This window comes from Bos javanicus, chromosome 11 (assembly GCF_032452875.1).
Source record: "Bos javanicus breed banteng chromosome 11, ARS-OSU_banteng_1.0, whole genome shotgun sequence".
Classification (NCBI taxonomy): domain Eukaryota; kingdom Metazoa; phylum Chordata; class Mammalia; order Artiodactyla; family Bovidae; genus Bos; species Bos javanicus.
Window position 1 is genome coordinate 73,771,229 of NC_083878.1, and position 15,073 is coordinate 73,786,301.

The 15,073-nt window shown below is 39.3% G+C and overlaps 1 protein-coding gene across 13 annotated transcripts in view; it reads left to right on the forward strand.

Annotated features, from left to right (window-relative positions):
* The window catches only part of DTNB (dystrobrevin beta), a 241,584-nt gene that overhangs the window by 186,915 nt on the left and 39,596 nt on the right, over window positions 1-15,073 (forward strand). For all 13 annotated transcript variants that reach the window (XM_061433109.1, XM_061433112.1, XM_061433114.1 and 10 more), the window contains 3 exons: window positions 8,484-8,569; window positions 9,434-9,547; window positions 14,677-14,773. In XM_061433109.1, the coding sequence (XP_061289093.1) occupies window positions 8,484-8,569; window positions 9,434-9,547; window positions 14,677-14,773 (297 nt within the window). The remainder of the gene's footprint in view (window positions 1-8,483; window positions 8,570-9,433; window positions 9,548-14,676; window positions 14,774-15,073) is intronic.

The following is a 15,073-nucleotide window of genomic DNA, read 5'->3' on the forward strand; positions in this document are numbered from 1 at the left end:
TTATCTTGTAATAACCTTAATGGAATATAACCTGCAAAACCCTGAATCATTATGCTATATACTTGAGACTAACACAATATTATAAATCAACAATACTTCAGTTTAAAAAATATATAAAAAGGGAAGAAAGAAAATGCAAATTACCAATATTAGGAGTGAAAGAAAGGACATCACTACAGAGCCTATAAACATTATAAGGATGGCAAGAATATTATGAATATCTTTGATATTATGAATAAACTTGATGACTAGGTGACAAATTTCTTGAAAGATACAAATTTACATAATTGACATAATAAATAGAAAATCTAAATAGTCATGCATCTGTTAAATTGAATTCATAGTTGACTTCAAAAACTCCAAGCCCAAATGTCTTAACTGTTGAATACTATCATATGTTTAAGGAAGAAATAATAACAATCTGGCACAAACTTTCAGAAAATAGAAAAAGAAGGAACACTTTCCAAGTCATTTTATCAGGTCACCATAACATGAATCTAAAACAATACAAGGCCATTACAAGCCAAGTTCTGTCATATGCATAGATGCAAAAATCCTTAAGAAAATATTAGCAAATTGAATCCAGCAATAAATAGAAAGGATAATATTCCATGATCAAGTGAGATTTATCCTAGGAATGCAAATTTATTTAACACATGAAAATCAGCCAGTGTCATTCACCATATTAGTGATTTAAAGAAGAAAATTATAATACTTCAATAGATGCAGAAAAGGCATTTTAACAGTCAGCAAGACTATCTAAAATTCTTAGAGGGGTTACAGGAATCACAAACCATTGGGTCCAATATTGTCCTGGAGTTCTGGAGTGAGATTAGACTGGACAGGCAGGCCAAGATCTTACAGGACAGTACTCCACAGTGTATTGTATACTAATTTATGTTTACTGCTTCCTAGGGAAATAGTTATGAAAGCTGCCAATAGAGAGTTTTGCTTCATTTCTCTCTCAAAATGTAATTTATTCCTTTGGGTTTGTTTAGACTTCAAAATCTTTTCCTTGAGAATCTAATAAGTCATACATCTGACTCTAACATTCCAACTCTAAAGGTTAGGGAAATGGAACAGAATGGGGGGTAAAAGTCTTGGAAAAAGACTAGTTTTATTTGATTAGTCAAACCAGTCAGTCACAAATATTTATTATTTTAGAAATTAAAATTTACAAATAATATTAATTTTTTTGAGATGGAGTAGTGTTGTGGTTGGAGTTTTAAAATTAAATATACTTAATACCATTATACAGTCTTACTGACTTTAGTACTTTTTAAATTTTGTAAATAAAAGCTCCAAAGCCATTTGACCCTGAAAAGGAGATCCTAGTACTCCTTTACTGCAAACAAGATAAATCTGTTTACACCTGATAGTTTCTGATGCCAATTCTCTAATTCATGTGAAAATGATCCTTGTTAGAATGGTCTTGAGACTAAATTCTGATATGGCCCCTTTCATCTTCAGTTTATTTTCCTAAGTGTAGTTATCTTATAAATATTGGGTCTCTCAGGGTGGAGTCTTCTTAACTAGATTTCTATTAAACAGACGACTTCTAATCTGCTAATCTCTCACTGATACAAGTGCTTTGCATAAAGTGGGTGTAGTGCTCAAAAGAATTTATTTATAGCCTGCCAGATAGGCTTTGTATTGATTTTTTTTTTTTTCAAAACACTTCACAAAGAAAGACCATTAAATCACTTTAGCAGCCGGCATTACACCCTATGAAGTGCTCCAACATCAGACCCTCACATCTCCCCAGGTGGCAGACATGGCCACCGAAACCTCTTCCAAACAGAGACTGATCCCAAACCGAGAATTTGTAGATTGCTTAGATGAACCAAGAGAGCAAATTTGTTTTCCTGAAGCGCCTAAACTCCTTTTTAAAGCAGAAATACAATGTCTGGAAAATCTTAAAATTTCATCACAAACATCACTAGCATTTGATGTAGTCAGATGGTTTTTTGTTTATTTGTAAAGTTTCTTTATGAGAAAATTAAAAACTCACTATGGACAACTTGGAAGAAAAGTGAAAGGAAAAGGAAACCATTATCCATTGTCATGCTATCTAACATTTACACATTTTTGAGACTTTTTTTCCACAGAGCCCAGTCCCAGACTTCACAGCCTCATCATCATGTCAGCTGCTCCACCCATACACTATTCCAGATATATCCTATGGCTTCTTAGAATTAAAGATAATGGTATTTTCATGTGTGTTTGGCACACATGTGATGGCTTTAAACCCCTACAAAATCGTCATTGTCAAACCTAGCTACATATTATAATCTTGTGTGCAGCACTTAAAAAATACAGAGATTCTTGGCCTGGCCTCAGATCACTGAATGCAGAATCAATGGGTTTAGCAGGGTCTATTGATTTTCATTTAAAAAGCAAAAAGAAAACTTTCAGTCTTTTGATTTACAGTTACCTTAGGAACCACTGCCCTAAAAAACATTACTGGATTTTTGAGAGAGGGAAATACTAATAATCCATAGCCCTCCATAGTCTAGGCAAGGCTGAGGTGATGGGAGGGCTGCCCTGGGATGCAGTGAAGTCTAACTGATATCAGGCATATCTCTGTAAAACTCATTCTGCCAAGTTCATCCAGACAGGAAACTTCCAGTCTCTTTTTCGGAGGCTCCAGAAGTGCATCCCAGCAGATGACAGTTTGCTGACTATGTTGGCTTTCCTTGGTTTAATGGTTTTTGTTGTTCAGTTGCTCAGTCGTGTTTGACTCTTTGCAACCCCATGGGCTGCAGCACGCCATCCTTCCCTATCCTTCTCTATCTCCAGGAGTTCGCTCAAACTCTTTGAGTTGGTGATGCCATCCAACCATCTCATCCTCTCCCACCCTCTTCTCCTTTTGCCTCCAGTCTTTCCCAGCATCAGGGTCTTTTCCAGTTTGCCCAGTTTTGCTCAGTGAGGTTTTGTTCCTTATCCTGTATTTTTCAACTGTGTCTCCATCTCATTAAAGATGATGGAGCTCTGTAAGATTACCTAAACCTGAGAGAATACTGGAGTGAGTAGCCATTCCCTTCTCCAGAGGATCTTCCCGACCCAGGGATCAAACCCAGGTCTCCCGCATTGCAGGCTGATTCTTTATGGTCTGAGCCACCAGGGAAGTCTAAGAGAATACTAGGGTAACAGGAAGGGATCTTTTCCCATAAATATTCTAATTTTACAGACAAGAGAATAAAGGTATATAGGAAAATAAAGTAGCTCAAAGTTTACATGGCGAGTAAGTAACTGACCCTAGGATTCCTAACATTGCACAAAGTAAATCTTCCAGTTGGTAGCCAAAGTAGGGTTTGTTTGTTTGTAATAAACTTCATTACAGAACAGTTTCAGATTTATAGAAAATTTCTGAAGCTAGTTCAAAGAGTTTCCATATAACCCATGTTTCTTTTCCCATATTAGTAACATCTTACTTTAGTACAGCACGTTTGCTGCAACATGTTAGTATATGATTATTAACTAAAGTCCATGCCGCCTGCAGTGCAGGAGACCTGGGTTCTCTCCCTGGGCCGGGAAGATTTCCTGGAGAAGGAAATGGCAACCCACTTAGTATTCTTACCTGGGAAATCCCATGGACAGAGGAGCTTGGCAGGCTCCAGACACTGAGGTCGCAAAAGAATCAAACTTGAGTTAGCAACCAAACAACAACAATGTGCTTTATTCAGATTTTGTTAGTTTTTGCCTAATGTCTTTTTTCTTTTCTGGGGCTCCATCCAAGGTACCACATTTCATTTAGCTGTCATCTCTCCTTAGGCTCCTCTGATCTGACGCTTTCTCTGACTTTTCTTATTGTTTTTTGTTTGTTTTATTGGAACATAGTTGATTTGCCATATTGTATTAGTTTCAGGTATAGAGCAAAGTGATTCAACTATACTTATATGTGATATATAGGATTATTTTCCATTATAGCTTATTACTGACTTTCCTTGTTTTTGATGACCTGGACAATTTTGGGGAATGCCCTTTAACTGCGACTTGTCTATTTTTCTCATGATTAGACTGGGATTGTGGGTTTTGGGGACGAAGACGTAAGTGCCAGTTTCCTCACTTCACATCTTACTTGTATAGTATCCGCGTCACTTATCTCTGTTGATGTTAACCTTGATCACTTGGCTGAGGAAGCGTTTGTCAGGTTTCTCTGACGTAAAGTTCCTCTTTTTTCCCCTTTCCACACTGTCCTCTTTGGAAGGAAGTCACTGTGGACAGGCCACACTTAAGGAACAGGGAGTTAGATTCCACCTCCTTAAGAGCAGAGTATGTACCTATGTTATTTGGAATTAATTCAGTGTTTCCCTGTTCAAAATCCTGCAGTGGCTTCATGCCACATGTGGAATGGGATGGAAACTCCACCCCCTGATGAAAAGGCCCTTTGTGATCTGGCTCTCCCAGTTTATCTCCCACCCTTGCTTCACGGCTAACTCCCCTCCATCGGTACTGACTGAACACACCCATCTGGAGCACTGTGGGCCTTCACCCTTCTCTCTGCCCAGCAAGCCCGAGCCACCAACCCCCACACCTTCAGCTGGCTGGCTTCCTCGGTTCACTGAGTCTTTTAAAACTACCTAATTTAAAAAGTCTTCTATTTTAGTTTATTCTGTTTCATCACCCTGTATTTCTTCATCAAATTTATCGCTACTGATGTCCTACGTATATATATATTTCTTACCTTTCTTTCCCAGTGTAATGTAAGCTACATGAGGGTAGAAGCTGTATTCAGGCATCCCCAACCTACGAGTCATGGACCAGTACCTCCTGTCAGATCAGCAGTGGCATTAAAGTGCACAATAAATATAATGCACTTGAATCATCTTGAAACCATCCCCCCCGCCTCCCCATTCCATGGAAAAATTGTCTTCCATGTAATGGTTCCTTCCGCCCAAAAAAGTTGGGGACCACTGCCTTATTCACTAATGCATCCCTAGTTTCTGGAACAGTATCTAACACATAGTAAGTGCTCAGGAAATATTTGTTGAATAAATGAATGAAATATTTAATTTTTCAAAGAAACCATCTGTAGGTCTCTTCTGGCTAAAGTATTCCATGTTTTTTAAAACTAATTTTCCGTCATTTTCTCTGGAGGCATTTTAGGAAGGGATACCTGGCTTCGTTTTGTTTTTTTAAGGAATACTGTGGTGTCTAAGATGGTCAATAAATAAAATCCCTACGTTTCTCTATGATTTAATGTACCTTGACTAGGTTTGATATTTGTCTGAATGAAATAAGCCATCATTCAACTCTCTCCACTGGGGACTCTCCCCGTTGTTACATCTAGGTGAAGGAGCTAGGGTGCAAGTTGCTCCAGGTGGGACAACTAAGGGTTTGAATCTTCTTCCACCTCTACTTTTTTGTGTGTGTTTTATAAATTTTTATTTATTTAGTTATTTTTGGCCATTCTGAGTTTTCGTTGCTGTGCATAGGCTCTCTCTAGTTGCAGAGATCAGAGGCTACTCTGCATTGTGGTGCACGGGCTTTGCGTTGCAGTGGCTTCTCTTGTTTTGCAGCACAGGCTCTAGGCACTCAGGCTTCAGTAGTTGTGGCACACAGGCTTAGTTGCCCCATGGCATGTCGGATCTTCCCAGACCAGGGATCGAACCAGTGTCCCCAGCAGTTAAGGCGGACTCTTGACCATTTCACCACCAGGGAAGCCCCCACCCCTACTTCTTTATGTTTGAGTAACAGTGCTTCTTGGTGCCAAAGAAAATTGACTGGTTAGGAATCACTATTTTTTTAAGTTAATTTTTGTTGGCATATATATAGTTGCTTTACAGTGTTGTGTTAGTTTCTACTGTACAGCAAAGTGAATCAGCCACACATATACATATCCCCTCCCTTGTGGACTTCATTCCCATTCAGGTCACCACACTGCATTAAGTAGAGCTCCCTGTGCTGTATGGTATGTTCTCATTAGGAATCACTGTTGATAATCATTCTTGATTTGTGCATTAACTTCCTCTCTGACAGATGCTTCAGCATTGCAGTCAGACACTCAAAACTAAAAAGATTCTTTAGAAATGTCCAGTGAAATACTTTGGGGGTTTTGATTGCTTGTCATTATATGAAACCAGTTCCTTTCAGAGTTCATTTCCTCATCCATAATTTTCCTTGGTCCCACTCTGATAAGGAACCATTCATCTTAACTCCAGTCTTCAGGATTTGTAAATCTATTATTCATAACAGGTTTAGTCTCAGGCTTGCCATTTTTCTGAGGTTCAGCTCAGGCTCTCACAAGACTATGCATAGACAATAGAGAGAACTTGCTCAGTTGGCCACTGGTCCACTCTTCCTGTAGGAAGAAAGATCACTTTTTTCCTTTTTAAAAAAGAGAAGTATCTGGTAATTTGATTTTTAAAAAAAGCCTCCTATTCAGATTTGCTATGCTGTTTTACCTGTGTTTATTTAGGAAGTTTCACATGAAAAGAATTACTGATTGCATCTTTAATCCCTAGATAGGAAACAAGGTTTCTGCTTCATCATATATCATGTGTATACATGAAGTGTAACCATACCAGAGCCTTCATTAGAGCTTCCACTGTGGCTAATCAATAAAAGGGAAATGTCACCTAGTCATCCCATTTTCATATTTTGGGTTGATTGACTTCCATATTCTTAAAGGAGGTAATCAGAGTCAAAAATGTCAGTGGATTTGAAAATCAACCGTAATGATTTCTCCAAATATATTTAGATGGCCAGTAAGCTCGTGAAAGTATGCTGAACATATTACTCATTAGGAAAATAAAAATTGAATTCACAGTGTGTGTGTGTGCTCAGTAGCTAAGTTGTATCCAACTGTTTGTGACCCTATGGACTATAGCCTGCCAGGCTCCTCTGTCCATGGAATTTTCCAGGCAAGAATACTGGTGTGGGTTGCCATTTCCTTCTCCAGGGGATATTCCAACCCAGGGATCAAACCTGTGTCTCCTGCATTGGCAGGTGGATTCTTTACCACTGAACCACGTAGGAAGCCCGAATTCACAAGGAGATAGATTTTATACTCTCTAGGATGACTATGGTCAAAAAAAATGGACAGTAACAACTGTTGGCAAGAAAGTAGAAAAATGGATCTCTCATATATTGCTAGTGAGAATATAAATTATTTGTATATCGTTAAAAGTGCAGCCATGTAGGAAACAGCCTTGGCAGTTCCTCAAAAGACAGTTACTATATAACCCTGTAGTTTCACTCTTATATACCCACCAAAATGAAAGCATGTCTCTATACAGAAACTTGTCCACAAATGCTCATAACAGCATTATTCAAAATAGCCCACTGAAATGGAAACAACCCCAAATGCCCATCAGTTGTTGAATGGATGGACAAAATACTAGCTATCCATATGGTGGAATATTATTCAACCATAAAAAGGAATAAAATACTGATACATGCTACAACATGGATGAACCCTGAAATCATTTGCTAAGTGAAAGAAGCTATACTTAAAAGATCACATATTGCATGAATCCATTTGTATGAACTGTCTAGAATAGGCAAACCCATAGATACAGAAAGTAGATTAGCAGTTGTCACGAGATAGTGGAGAGGGATGTGGGAAGTGACTGTGGGTTTCTTTTGGAGGTGGTAAAAATGTCCTGAAAGTAGATGCTGGTGATGGGCTCACAGTCTTATGAATATAGTTTCAAACCACTGAAATGTAGACTTTAAAAGGGTAAGTTTTAAAGCATGTAAATTATATCCTCATTTTTAAAAAACCCACAGTTTAGATACTTCATGTTCACTCGGATGGTTAAAACCAAAAAGACAATGACAGGTATTGGCAAAGATATGACGAAGTTGGAACCCTCCTTCACTGTTGCTGGGATTGTAAAATGGTTCAGCCACTTTGGGAAACGGTTTGACACTTTGTCAATATGTTAAATACAGAGTTACCATGTCACTTAGGAGTTCCACTCTTAGGTATTTAATCAAAGGGGATGAAAACACACATCAACACAAAGATTTGTAAGTGAGAGTTCAGAGCAGCTTCATTTGTAATAACCAAAAGCTGAAAACAGTGGAATACTATTCAGCAGTTAAAAAAAAAAAAAAAAGGAAGGAACCCTGATTCATAGAGCAACGTGGATGAACCTCAGAAACATACTAAGTGGAAGCCAGAAACCAAAGAGTACATGTTGTATCATTCCATGTATGTGTATATAGAAAAGGCAAAACTGTAGACAGAAAGCAGATCAGTGTTTGCCTGCTGTTGGGGGTGGGAGTCGTAGTTTACTACAAACTGGCATGAGGGAACTTTCCGTGGTGATGAAAAATGTTCTAAGATTGGACTGTGGTGCTTGGTTTGCATACCTTTAAATATACTAAGACTCATTGAATTGTACACTTAAAATGGGTGGATTTTATGGTATGTGGATTATACCTCAAAAATCTGTTTAAAAAAAAAAATCAGTCCATCTGGGGCTCTGGATATATTTGAATCAAAAACCAAAAACCTTTCTTCCTCACTCTAGACCCGTCCTCCCACTGACTTGAGCTTTAACTTTGATGCCAACAAACAACAAAGACAGCTTATTGCAGAACTGGAAAATAAAAACAGGTAAGAATGCAGAGAGAGGTCAAGCCAGTCTATAAGCCCAAGATTATCATGTGAGTATCTGATTCTCGTTTTCCTTGCAGTCTAGATGGGTTTTGACCACAAAGGAAGATTCCACCTCGGTTAAGATAGGCCAGCCCAAGTCTTGCCCTGGACACTAATTTGTGCTTGAACTCTGCATGCAGTTCATTCTGGCCGTCCACAACCCTGCTCACATGCCCTCGGGGAAATTCTTTTCCCCACCCAGTGTTCCCCTCTCACCATTCCTTTCTCCGCTCTACTCCGGGAGCCTCTGCTCTGTCTCGCCATCTCATCCTGGCCCGTGATGCTGCATGCGACTGTTTGGTCTCTCACAGAAAAGCCATTTACAGGCTTGGAGCCCAAACAACACAACATCACGCACTGAAAAGACAGGAACCAGGATGGGGAGGTTGGACAGAACAGAACAGGCATCGTGGAGGAAGGGGCCACCATCAGCTCTCGGGGTAGGGGTTGGGGGTCAGGAGAGGAAGCGAGACGGAGGAAGACTTGAGGGAAATATGCACTAGACCTGTGTTAAGAGGCTACAAGTTTCCCCCAGAGAGGAACTGAGTATTCTAGTTGTCATTTTTCTTCTGTGGAGATTTTTCGAGTTTTTGAGGAGAAGATTTATATGACTTTTTCTACCACAAAGGGTTGTTTCATTGAGGAACTATCAAGTGTGGGTATTTTAAGATGACGTCCATTTCACGTCTTGGTTGTTCAGAAGCACTCAGAACAAGATAGAGGCAGCACTAGTGGAATAAAAACTTGTAACAGGAAAGAGAGAGAAAGAGACCGCTGTGAAGCATCACGTAGCCATCTCTTTCACCCACCCTGTCTATCTAGAGAGATCCTGCAGGAGATTCAGCGCCTCCGTCTGGAGCACGAGCAGGCGTCCCAGCCCACCCCGGAGAAAGCCCAGCAGAACCCCACGCTGCTGGCCGAGCTGCGGCTCCTGAGGTAAGTGAGCATCCTGCACTGCCATCCCCGTCATAACCTGCTCTGATAGGAGTTCATGTCTCAGGAAACCAAACTAGTGGGATAGGATCCGTTCATCCTTACATCTAGTCATGTTAAAACGAATAGCTGAAGCATTCCACTCATTCTGTTACTGCTTCAGATGTTTGAGTTCCTTTATTAATCATTCTGCGATCTCCTGCCTTCATTCCAGAACTAGGTAAACACCAGCCTCCAGCTCCACCCCAAGCAGAGCAGTGTTTATACTTCTGTGATTGTTTTAAGAAGCCCAGTGTGCTGCACTCCATCTTCTTATCTTGAAACTAGTCTGACTTTAGAGACCCTTGGCAAGGAATAATGCTCTCCCCGTCCTTCGAGTATGTTCTCTAGCACTTCATAGATCAGGAGTCCGTGGCGGGAAATCCCCTGAGATGTGAAACCAAGTGGGAATCCCTTACACTGTGGCTGTGGTACCTTCCAGTTCAGTTCAGTTCAGTTCAGTCACTCAGTTGTGTCCAACTCTTTGCGACCCCATGGACTGCAGCATGCCAGGCTTCCCTGTCCATCACCAATTCCCGAAGCTTGCTCAGAGTCATGTCCATCAAGTAAGTCGGTGACGCCATCCAACCATCTCATCCTTTGTCGTCCCCTTCTCCTCCTGCCTTCAATCTTTCCCAGCAACAGAGAAAAGGGTACCTTCCACTTCAACATAAACTCTTTCAAGGAGCGAGAGACCAAGGATGTGGGATCAGGATGGGGGTAGAGAGCAGCTTCAGCTCACACTTGGTGCTGTTTTCAGGGGAATGAAGGCATCTTCCAGAAGAGTATGACATGAGCACGATCAAGCAGCGTTGTGTGTGTGTATTAGTCGCTCCATCGTGTCTGGCTGTTTGCGACCCCATGGTCTGTCCATGGAATTCTCTAGGCAAGAGTACTGGAGTGGGTTGCCCTTCTCCTGGGGATCAACATTCATAGGGTCTTATTTCCTATCAGTCCTAGAAAGATGTGTGCACCTTCTTCCATAAGTGAAGCCATTATGGAAACTAAATGAATGACTTGATTCTCACCAGACCTGTGGATTCCCAAACAGTGGATTCTTGCATAGGTTGTAACCTTTGGCATCCCACGGTCGATTTCTAATGTGCCATCACCTGGATTTCTACAGAATTGAAAGTCTTTCCTTAGTTCTTCCTTTGATTTAGATCATTTAGCTTCCCAGCCATGATTTTGTCTCTTAAAGAATAGAGATGATTGTTTTTTTCTAATTATCCTTCTGTTTAGATTTATGTCATTAATAGATAAGTCATCAAGAATTTAAGCTGTGAAGAAGAAAATCTTTAGAGATACAGAGATTCCCATTCTCCAAAAAAGAAATTCATTTGAGTTTCTGAATTTAGTCGGGCTGAGATCTTGGTGGCTCTGGGTCCGCTGTCGCACATTTGGGAAATCAACACAGTTGGTGTCGTATCAGGAAGGACGGGAAAACAGAAACTGCTGACTCGGAGCACAGCTCCGATAAGATACAGCTAGCTGCTTTCTTTCTCCACCTCAGCTCAGACACAGGTGACTATCTTGTATCTAGAAAAGCAAAAAACTGTCATACTTTAGTTTCACTGTTGCTGGGACTGGGAGTGCTGAAAGGGCTTCTTTATGCTAGAGAGATCTGAAAAAATCGTAGACCTAGAAGAATAGACAAAGGGCAGAATCCAGCGATGTGACATCAGGCAGTAAGAAGCAGGAATTCAATCTAAGTCCAAGGAAGGTCTAAATTCTGAGAAATCAGAAAGTATTTAATCTCAAAAGCAGCTTCTGTATCACTGAAAAAAAGGGACAGTTTAATAAAGTGTGCTAGAGCAATTGCTCATGCATAAGGACACACATATTGGCTTTCTTTCTCACACTTATATACAAAAAACACCGGCAGATGGATGAAACGTGGAGACAAAAATGTTAAAACTTCTAGAAGAAAACATAGAAGAGTTTCTTTAGAATTTTGGAATAGAAACTAATTTCTCAGAATTACTAGCCATGAAAGAAGTTGGTAAATTCATCTAGATTAATATTACAAACTTTTGTTTATCACACGACGCATAAAGGTCAAGATTCATTTGTAGGTTCTGACATCCTTCTGGTTTTGATCTATGTATATGAATACAGGAACTGCCAATACCCAGTTAGTATAATAAAACAAGATAGAGAATTTTATCCTTAGGGTTAGTGGTTATGAATCCTGACTGCCAAAATTGTCTTTTCCCCCTTTATTATTTTTAGTGGTATATTTGTTATTATAATAATATATGAGACAAATGAGTAAGATATGAAACATAACGCTAAAATGAACACCCAGAAACCCACACCCTACTTGAGAATTCACATATTGCTAAAGCCATGTCATCTGTGTAAGTGCCCCCATCTTGTCTCACTTCCTTCTGCCTTCCCCGCCAGAGCTAACCTCTATCCAGAATTTGCTTTATCATTCCCTTGCTTTTTAAACAGTATTTTCAGATATGTCTGTATGTTCACACAATAGAGTGTCTAGTTTTGCTTTCTGTTTTTTGAGCTTTATTGAAATGAAATTAATATACAGTCTTCTGGGCCATTTTTCCTACTTAATATTGTTCTTTAGGATCCTTCCATGTAGTTGTAAGAATTAATAGCTGTAGTTCATTCATTTTTGCCATTTTTTATTGTAATTATTTGATGCTGCATAGCACAGAGAAAGAATACTGCATCCAGTCTTGGGGGTTCAGGGAAGAAAGACTTTCTAGAAAATTGAATGAGTCAACTCTTTATTGAGTTTATACCTGTACTGGAAATTTAGGGAGTATGAATACAAGAAGACAATGATTCTATCTTAAAAATTTATAATCTTGTTTTGGAAACAAAACATAAAATAATTTCTAATCAACTAAGTAATACTGTACAATGTTAATGATAAGTAGTGTGGATATTAGAAGAAATTTGGAAGCAATTTGTCCCCCAAAGGTGGTGGAATTTGGGCTGAACCATGAAAGGTAGGTATGGTTTGAATGAAGTGTGGGACAAAACATTTAAGATTAGATACAGAGTTGGGCTTCAGCAAGATTCCCCAATAAATATAACACATTTCAGAGAGAGGAAAGAATCTTGAAGCTAAGAATTTGTTTTCAGCCATCCAGTGAATTAATCTTTAGAGTGCCAGTGATGGGAGATAAAATTAGTTGGATAATTGAGACCAGATTCTGAGAGCCTTAAGTGATAGGTCATTGGAAATCCTTCGAGAGCTTCAAATAATGATTTCATTAAGTTCACGATGTTAATTGAGTCCACACTGGATGCATGATATTCTCTTAATCATTCAGTTTATGCAAAGATGAGTAAGGCTCATCCCCTGACCTCAAAGATTTTGCATCATGGTATGAATGACAGCAGTACAAGGTAAAATAAATTAAGTGCCCCAGAGAAGCACCGGTTGCTATAGTGATTAAATAAGCAGGATCCGATATCCACTGAAGTAATCAGGAATAGTTTCCTGAAAAGAGTGACGTTTAGGATGGACACTAAGGAATAAATAGTATTTGGAAGAGAGCAGGGGAGTACTGAGTTGTAAAGTGATGCCATCTGCTTAGGAAAAAGTGAACCATGGCTGGACGTCCAGACACAGAAGAGAAAGGGCAGTAAGGAAGTGAGGATAAAATGTAGGTAGAGTTTGTAGCAGTATTCTCTCTGATAGAAGTATAGTGTGAGCCATCTGTGTACTAAACTTTTTCTAACAACCATGTTGAAAAACTAAAAGGAAATAGGTGTCATTAAAACTTCTTTTATTTAACCTGCCTAATCTAAAATATTATCTTTTCAACATTTAATCAACATTAAAAATTATTGTGATATTTTACTTTAATTCACACTAAGTTTTTAAATCCAGTGTGTAAGTTACACTTACAGTACATCTCAGTTCAGACTAGTGGCCAATGGCTATGCAGGGCAGTCAGTGATGCTAGAAATTCTACTGTTCAGATTATTACATGAGATGATGAAAGGAGTACAGCTTTCCTTTGAGTAGCATTGTAAAGGCCACAGAATGCTTTCATGTCCATCATCTTACTTGATCTTCAAGATAGTGCTGCTGTAGGGACTTCCTGGTGGTCCAGTGATTAAGACTTCAGCTTCTAATGCAGGGAGTGTGGGTGCAATCCCTGGTTGGGGAGATCAGATCCCGCAAGCCTCACCACCCAAAAATTAAAACATAAAACAGCAGCAATATTGTAACAAATTCAATAAAAACTTTAAAAATGATCCACATCAAAAAAGCTTTTTAAAATTTTACTGTTAGTAATTTGTTATTAGTTCCATTTTAGAGAAGAGAAAACTGAGACTCAGACAGGTTAAGTGACTTGTCTAAGGTTGCATAGTGAGTAAAATGGTGGGCCTCAATCTCTTGATTTATATTCCAGTGCTTTTTCCCAGTCATCATAGATGAAATCAGGATTAGTCAAGCTAGGAGACCATTGCATGTGTGAGATGAAGCATACTTGGATAAAGTCCGAGAAGCAGGAATAGAAAGATAGACACGTGATATTCAGGAATCATCTGAATTGGGTGCCTGATGAAATCTAGGAAATGAACGGGAAAGCATCAAAGAGGATCAAGTTTTTCAGCCATAAAAGCTTAGAAGAAAAAGTAGGAGAGATGGGGAAATTGAGAAAGAGAACCATTTAAGAAGGAAAGTCTTAAGTTTGGGTTTGGACAGGTCGACCTAGACTTGATGGCATAAAATCTGTCCTCAGGGAAACCAGGTTCTCTGAGACAGAGTCATCCTCAACTCTGTCACACTTTCTGAGCCTGATGGGTGGTTCTGGGAGCACTGACAACTGAATCCCATCTTATCTGAGCAGTTTTCACATATTTTTCTCCACTGTTAATTTAAATTTGAACTAATTTGTATAAAGTATTTGACTTCCTGAAGAATTTTAAAAATGACTTTAATAATATTAACAATACTCTTTTGCTCTACAGCAATGTATACTTTCGAAGGCAGTTTTACATGCTATTCTCATAGCAATAAAGTGGGCAAAACAGATATATCACCATTTTATATGTCCAGTATCAGAGCTTCATCTCTTCATTTCTCATGAACGTTTCCTTTCTGACAGGCAGAGGAAAGATGAACTGGAGCAGAGGATGTCAGCATTGCAGGAGAGCAGGAGGGAGCTGATGGTCCAGCTGGAAGGGCTGATGAAGCTACTGAAGGTAAGACCAGCGGCTGGGCTCCTCCTCCCACCTCAGTTCTTCTTGTCCATCTTCACCCCCAGCTCAGCTTCTGCCTTCCCTGTGATGTCAGAACAGGATGAGGCTAAAGGGTTAACTAATTAAAGCCCAATTACAAAAAATTAGTAACCAGAACCAGAATGATGTGCTTTTATGAATAAATAAGAATGTTTATAAATAAGATATTAGCTATATATAAATGAGTATTTCTCAGTTATATAAAGTTTCTTTTAAGACAAAGCTTCAAATAGTGTACTTGCTTACTTACCAAATATTGTGTGC